The 8,124-nt window shown below is 47.5% G+C and overlaps 1 protein-coding gene across 1 annotated transcript; it reads left to right on the top strand.

The window, feature by feature from the left end:
* The first annotated feature begins 4,505 nt into the window (after positions 1 to 4,505).
* On the top strand, positions 4,506 to 5,248 carry LOC123164391 (putative germin-like protein 2-1). Its single transcript, XM_044581837.1, has 2 exons — positions 4,506 to 4,617; positions 4,713 to 5,248. The coding sequence occupies exons 1-2, from the start codon at positions 4,506 to 4,508 to the stop codon at positions 5,246 to 5,248; spliced, it is 648 nt and encodes a 215-aa protein (XP_044437772.1).
* The last annotated feature ends 2,876 nt before the right edge of the window (positions 5,249 to 8,124 follow it).

The raw sequence follows: 8,124 nt of genomic DNA, 5'->3' as shown, positions 1-8,124 counted from the left end.
TAGACATATGATCAAGATTATGCTAGGTAGCATTCCACATCAAAAATTATCTTTTTTATCATTTACCTACTCGAGGACGAGCAGGAAATAAGCTTGGGGATGCCGATACGTCTCCGTCGTATCTATAATTTTTGATTGTTCCATGCAAATATTATTCAACTTTCATATACTTTTTGGCAACTTTTTATACTATTTTTGGGACTAACATATTGATCCAATGCCCAGTGCCAGTTCCTGTTTGTTGCATGTTTTCTGTTTCGCAGAATATCCATATCAAACGGAATCCAAACGGGATAAAAACGGGTGGAGCTTATTTTTGGAATATTTGGAAAATTCTGGAAGAAAAATCCACGCGAGACGGTGCCCGAGGTGGCAACGAGGCAGTGGGGCGCCCCTGCCCCCCTGGGCGCGCCCCTGACCCTAGCCACCCGTAAGGCGGTTGATGCCTTTCTTCGGCCGCAAGAAAGAAAATTTTTGGTAAAAAATCACGGCGAAGGTTTCAGTCCAATCGGAGTTACGGATCTCCATTTATATACGAGACGGTGAAAGGGCAGCAGAGGAGGACATAGAAAGAGAGAGAGACAGAGAGTAAGATCCAATCTCGGAGGGGCTCTCGCCTCTCCCACGCCATGGAGGCCAAGGACCAGAGGGGAAACCCTTCTCCCATCTAGGGAGGAGGTCAAGGAAGAAGAAGACGAAGGGGTCCCCTCTCCCCTTCTCTTCCGGTGGCGTCGGAACGCTGCCGGGGGCCATCATCATCACCGCAATCTTCACCAACAACTTCACCGCCATCATCACCAACTCTTCCCTCCTCTATGCAGCAGTGTAACCTCTCTCTTACCCGTTGTAATCTCTACTTAAACATGGTTCTCAACGCTATATATTATTTCCCAATGATATATGGCTATCCTATGATATTTGAGTAGATCCGTTTTGTCCTATGGGCTATTTGATGATCGTGATTGGTTTGAGTTGCATGTTTTGTTCTTGGTGTTGTCCTATGGTGCTCTCCGTGTCGCGCAAGCGTGAGGGATTCCCGCTGTAGGGTTTGCAATATGTTCATGATTTGCTTATGGTGGGTGGCGTGAGTGACAGAAGCACAGACCCGAGTAAGTAGGTTGTTTGCGTATGGGATAAAGAGGACTTGATGCTTTAATGCTATGGTTGGGTTTTACCTTAATGATCTTTAGTAGTTGCGGATGCTTGCTAGAGTTCCAATCATAAGTGCATATGATCCAAGTAGAGAAAGTATGTTAGCTTATGCCTCTCCCTCAAATAAAATTGCAATAATGATTACCGGCCTAGTTATCGATTGCCTAGGGACAAATAACTTTCTCGTGACAAAAAACTCTCTACTAAAACTAATTTAGTTGTGTCTTCATTTAAACAGCCCCTAGCTTTTATTTACGTGCTCTTTTTATTCCTTCTAACCTATCCAAAAACACCTACAAAGTACTTCTAGTTTCATACTTGTTCTAGGTAAAGCGAACGTTAAGCGTGCGTAGAGTTGTATCGGTGGTCGATAGAACTTGAGGGAATATTTGTTCTACATTTAGCTCCTCGTTGGGTTCGACACTCTTACTTATCGAAAGAGGCTACAATTGATCCCCTATACTTGTGGGTTATCAAGATGAAGCATTTGTCAAGCGACTTATGTCAGACAAGCTTACACCCAAGTCAGATAAATGCATATTCGTGGGATATCTGAGGGAATCCTTGGGATATAGCTTCTACAACCGGGAAGAGAACAAAGTGTTTGTCGCTCGGAACGGGGTTTTCCTAGAGAAAGAGTTTCTCAGTCGGGAGGCCAGTGGGAGGACGGTCCGACTCGAAGAAATTTGAGGACCACTCGAGGACGGCTCGGCTGGTGATGAGATCATCCGGAGTCAGTCAGGGAACCCATAGTGGAAGCGGCACCAGAACCACGAAGGTCGGAAAGATTGCGCAGAGTGCATGATGTATTGTTGCTAGAAAGTGACGAGCCGGCCACATATGCGGAAGCGATGGTGAGCCCAGATTCCGAGGCATGGCTGGAGGCCATGAGATCCGAGTTAAAGACCATGGATGAGAATCAAGTCTGGGACTTGGTTGATCCGCCACCTGGCGTAACAACCATTGGTTGCAAATGGCTCTTTTAAGAAGAAAACCGATGTGGATGGAAATTTTTAGATCCACAAAGCTCGGCTTGTCGCTAAGGGTTATGGACAAGTTCAAGGAATTGACTACGACGAGACTTACTCGTCGGTAGCGATGCTGAAGTCGGTGAGGATCGTACTAGCTATAGCTGCATATTTCGATTACGAGAGTAACTATAGTAACCCACTCCGTTGGAGATGCAATACTCTCGATAGTGTATGGTAGGATGACTACTGTCTTAACGTGTTCCAAAGCTTATGAAAGGAAGATGCTATCCTACAGAGCAATCTTTGGAGGAACACACCTATATGAGCCCGACTGCTGGTCACAGTCTATGAGATTGGGGTGATCTCTAGTAAGCTCATGAATAGGCCAGGAGTGTGACTTATATGCTCCACCCGAGGGGTCAGGCTTCGGCAGCCTAGTACTAGTAAGACATGTGGTGAAACTTCTTTACGCCAAACTGACAATTCAAGGCATAGTCCATTGTTCAGTTGTGAAGGAGTGTAGCTACTTGCCCTAGGTGAAGTTCAACCTTAACAGGTCTTCACTAAAACACTGGTATATCGAAACAGTAATTGGAACAGAGGACACAATGGGCCCTCGATATCTCGTGGGGGATTGCTGAAATTTGAGATGGGCTCTAGGCCCATATAGCAATTTCTGAAAAATCTCTAAGGGCCCATGTGGGTTATATGGCACTAGGTGTAGTGGGAAGTTTAGTCCCACCCCGGAAGTGGAACAGGAGTTGGACCTCCTTATAAGGGTTTCTCTTCTATATGCTATTGGAGCTTCAGAAGAGAAGAGGCCCTCGCGCACTCCTCCTTCGCCGCCCGCCTCGCCACGCCACGCCTCGCCTCGTCACGACGTAACGCTCCGCACCGCGGGTTGCAGGATTGAGCCGAGCCGAGCTCGCTGCTACTGCCGCCGGTGACTCCATCCCGTCCGTCGCGTACACGGTCGACGGGAGAGCAGGTCTCCAAAACCACGCCCTTCTTGTTCCTGTACGGGGTGAGGGGCGAATAGGTTTTTGGGCAGCGATTACGCGACTGCTCACTTCCGATCGTCTACTTCCTCTACGTCCGCGTTGCCTTCATCATCACCATGTCCACCGACGCCGAACGTGCCGCCGCCGAGAAATCTGAAGCCGACAAGAAGGCCGCCGAGCACGCCGGTGCTGCCACCAAAGCCGCGGCCTCTGCATGGCTCGTTTATCCCGCTCCTACTGTTTTCTGTTTTAGCCATGCTAGCGTTATACGTAGATCTTTCTGCAATTAGCGTAGTATGGGCTAGCTTGACTGAATATCAGTATGCGTTTATTTGTGTCAATACCATGCTAGTGATTTACTCGTGGATTAATTTAATCGAGAAATTGCCTATTTACTCAACACATGCATCACTTTTCCTTCTTGGAAAGCGTCTCCGAAGATCCCGCTCACTTCTCTCCACGTAGAGGGCATGTAGGCGCTGGAGGTCAAGATATATCAGGTTGGCTATGTCCTTTTGTGTGCTCACAGCTAGGGTTTTAGCTTGATTGTTCCTTAATAATCAATTAAGCCTTCGTGTGATTTTCGGTCTAGTTTACCATATGAACCGGGCCAAGTCTATATATCTTTATATAAAATCTCAGAGCACCCTACCCTAGTGACAATTTTTCTTGTGAAACACGAGTTCGTTAAAAAAAACTTAGGGACATGGGAATCTAAACAAATACAAGAGCTTGAACAAATTTAGTGAGCATGTCCACTGGGCGCCGGCCGTGAGGCAGGCCGGCAGCTGTCGTGGCTCTTGCAGCAGGCATAAGAAGGAATCGTAGCATACAGAGATCGGGTCGAAGCATTTAAGGTATGGACTGTGGGCCTAGGTGTGCAGGTTAGGGCCAAAAGGAAAAGATCAATCAGCTATTTAATTGCGATTAGTCTTAGCTATAATCAGCCTATAACACGAAAATTACCTTTTAGTGGTTTTTCAAGGGGGTCGTATGCATGGGAGCACTCCCCATGACAATATGCTTGATGGCATCATCGCTAGCTCCATCTGGTGAGACAAGAGAGCTACTACAAGTATGAACATGACTTGTTCAAACCATGAATTTACAACTATGATTAGTTGGCCGTTGCAGGCCTGCCACTACAAGGAAACGGTTTCCTCGTTACTCAGGTGGGAATTGGTGAAGACCATTTCCTTAATATCCACATGCGCCCCAACAGAACAAACACAAAGCTCTTCCATTCCATGCTCCCTTTCCATATATATAGTGGCGTCTTCAATACTTCGAAGCATCACAACTCACAAGAACTAGTCTGCACAGCTCTTTGTCTACTCGATAGAAGGCACTTGATCTAGAGAGAATTAACGTTCGCATCCAAATGGCATCAGGGTTCTTCCTCCTTGTCCTTTTGGCTCTATCGGCTTCTCATGCTCTTGCCTCCGACCCAGGCCAGCTCCAGGATTTTTGCATCGCTGACAGGACATCCCAAGGTACACATATGCATTCCTGCGCTGGAACGTTCGAGCTACTTATTTGTGCCAATATGTAGTTGTTAACTGTTCAAAATCATTATATGTATGTGCAGTTTTTGTCAATGGATTTGCATGCAAAGACCCAAAGACTGCCTTGGTAGAGGATTTCTTTTTCTCTGGCCTTCACATGGCCGGGAACACGAGCAACAAGCAAGGTTCTGCAGTGACCGCAGTTAACGTGGCGCAGATTGCTGGGTTGAACACTTTGGGCATCTCCCTGGCCCGTGTTGATTATGCACCCTACGGTCAAAACCCACCGCATATCCACCCCCGTGCAACCGAGATCCTGACCGTGCTGGAAGGCTCGCTCTATGTTGGTTTCATCACCTCGAACCCTGAAAACAAGTTGTTCTCAAAAGTTCTTAACAAAGGGGATGTGTTTGTGTTTCCACAAGGGCTGATTCACTTTCAGTTCAACTACGGAACCAACAAGGCGATAGCCATTGCAGCGCTGAGCAGCAAAAATCCTGGAGTGATCACCATAGCCAATACAGTGTTTGGATCGAATCCATCCATCTCAGGTGATATACTTGCCAAAGCCTTCCAGGTGGACAAGAAGATGGTAGACCATATTCACGCTCAGTTCTAGGAATACGCCACATGATTTGTTTATTTGATTCATTAATCTTTTATTTGATTGAAGATTGTAATGTAATGCATGTTTCTTTACAATGTAATACCATTATATGTGTTAGAAGGGAGAGAGAGGATTGATGGAATTGTTCGTTGTATTGCTTGAGCCTCGTGGGCGTATATACAGGAGTACATGATCAACTTGGAGTACAAGACAGGGCAAGAACATATCCTAGTCTATCTCATCTTTCCTAATAATCAATATACTCAACATCCCCCCGCAGTCACAACGGTGGCGACGCAGATGGTGAGACTGGGGAAGAATCCGAAGGCAAGCCGACAGACACCCCCCACAGTCGTAACGGTTGATGCATCGTGGAGTCGTGGCTGGAGTGGCAACCGACGAGGTTGCTCAAGCAAGGCGGTAGCCCTCTGTGCTGTTTGTCGTGGTAGCCGAGAGCGTAAGTGGTGGAGCCGTAGTCGAGGTAGTCGTGCGAAGAACGCCGTGGTCGGTGTCGAGTCGGGGGTCGCAGGTGTCGAGGTAGTCACCATGGAGCCGCGGAAGAAGAGCGGCGGCGGCGGCCTAAGGAGGAGGCGGCGCCGGCTAGAGAAGGAGCGCGGCGGCGGTGCTCGAAGTAGGCGATAATGAACCCGACAGCGTGACGAAGACCGGTGCGGACAGTGAAGTTCCCACGCCAAGGGAGGCAGCGTGGTGCATATCACGTGAAAAGTCAACGCGCGTGGACGGCGGTGCACCGCGGGCCGCAGCGTTAAGGCCCGAAGGGGCGATGCAGCGGCAGCGCGAGGGTCGGTGCAGCCTCGAGGAGGGCCTAGAGCGGACGGCCTCGGTGCAGCGGTTGACCGCGGGCCGCGGCACTACGACCCGAAAGGGTGACACAGCGGCAGCGCGCGAGGTTGTGCAACCACGGAAAAAACCATAGGATGGCGGCGTTGCGGCCCGACGGGACGACACAGCGGCAGCTCATTGCTCGATCGGTAAAGGATGTGTTGTACTCGATGACGATCTTCACGAAACCTGACGATGGAGGAACCCGGCATCGTGCGCTCCGCCGCCGGACGTAGCAGGAGCGTGCAACCCAACAGAGACACGAGAGTTAGCAGGAGATCAATTGCGAGTGTAGCATGCATGTGAAGGGCACACGCACGGGACACAACCTAGATCCATGCATGGACGTGTTGTCCACTGGGGCAACGCGAGCGGCCGGCCACACCAGCGGCAACCACGGGCGCGTGGGACGCGTGCGGTGGCCCTGTGCGACGCCGCGGGAGAGTTGTTGCAGGCTGTGATCCAACGTCCGAGTAGTTGCAAAGATGAATGACGGCGTACGGGCGACTCAATCCGATCTTAAATCGGAGAACAAAAATGATCACGACCAATCGATCGGCGAGAGAGAAAAAACCTTAATTAACGGATTGGCAAAAAAGCTCTCTAGGGCAATTGATCAACGTAATCGGCGTATGAACCCTAGGTAGGGGCGGCGCGGCCCCCCGACGGCCGGTCATGGAGGCCGACCGCCCCGGGGGCGGCGCGCGGGTGTGGAAGCGGCGGCAGCTCGGGTGTAGAACCCGGAAACTGATACCATCTAGAAGTGCATGCTCTAGTCAATGCAACCAAAAGACCGATCTGATGGAAGAGAGTAGACAACACATTATACTTCAAGACTCCCCCTCACGTGTGGTTTCTTCAGACCTAAACGTGGACCGAAAGTGGACTGCAATTTAATTGCGCCAGCCGGGTCTTGAACTCAAGACCTCTCATTATACGTCAACAATATGGTTACCCTAATTCGGCTTTTATGGAAGAAAAACAATCATGTTCTCAGTTGTTTCAATTATTATTTTCTTTGTCGTCTCCGGTAGCAAAGGTGAACTATTAAACGGTTATTGGTTGACCCCATTGTAATTCTCCAATTTTCATTATAGTTGCATGTTTCCTCAAGTCACTTTGTAAATTTAAAAGAGAAATGACTGTGGGTTCAGCATATGATCAATCATTTTATCTAACGAACTAATAATGGTCATGATGAGTTTATGACAAGGCATGGACAATGCCTAGCAGAGGCGGAGCTTCGTTAGGGCAGAACTTGGCCATAGCCCGCCGAGGTTTTTTTGTGATTTTAATAACTTCGGAGGTCAGTGATCAACTAAGCAAAGCTAATTTCGCTACTCGATCGATCCAACGCGTCCAAGCCAGTCGCAGGAGGCAATGTTGGAGCAAGCAGCGGCCAGCCGATGACCTAAGCAATTGCTTGATATTTGTTTTCACGCAACTGTTATTTACATTCTACAAATTACGCCAAGGAGCCATGTTTTTGTGTTTTCTTTGAGCTGCCTGCCCAGTTTTTTCTTCGGACCTCCGCCACTGATTGCCTAGTGTTCACGATGGTTCATTTCAAAACTTATCCATACCATTTCTGATTGTATCATCCCATCCAATATTTGTCTTTAAAACCATTTTTTAAAACCAAACCAAAGATGGCAAAGTGTGGCTAATTAATTAAAAAAAATGTGGCAAATTAACCAAGCCATCCTTGATCTATATCTACTTGAATAATGTTATAATGGGTAGAGATTGTATACTAAATAGTTGATCTCTTAACATGTAAACATATCACCTCAACATGTAACCATTCATGGGAAAAATTTCAACCATTTCTATTATACTATGCTATTTACATTCTTATTTTTTTACAACTATACAATAATCATTTTTAAATAAATTATGTGTTTCTAGTTTTAGTTACCATATTATTAATTCAAAAATTCATGTTTCATACAACAAAATTATATTGAATATACTGCAACCAACTTCTACAACAATGCATGAGGTATCATCTAGTCCTATACTGTTCCCTCGCCCAACAGTAACAC

This window comes from Triticum aestivum, chromosome 1D (assembly GCF_018294505.1).
Source record: "Triticum aestivum cultivar Chinese Spring chromosome 1D, IWGSC CS RefSeq v2.1, whole genome shotgun sequence".
Classification (NCBI taxonomy): domain Eukaryota; kingdom Viridiplantae; phylum Streptophyta; class Magnoliopsida; order Poales; family Poaceae; genus Triticum; species Triticum aestivum.
The sequence above is the reverse complement of the archived record's forward strand: the minus strand, read 5'-3'. Positions and strand labels throughout refer to the sequence as shown.

What these genes read in the sequence shown, in the direction of transcription:
- LOC123164391 (XM_044581837.1), top strand. Translation starts at nt 4,506, where the DNA reads ATGGCATCAGGGTTCTTCCTCCTTGTCCTTTTGGCTCTATCGGCTTCT. An exon ending in CGCTGACAGGACATCCCAAG is followed by an intron (nt 4,618 to 4,712) that starts GTACACATATGC and finishes ATGTATGTGCAG; the next exon opens with TTTTTGTCAATGGATTTGCA.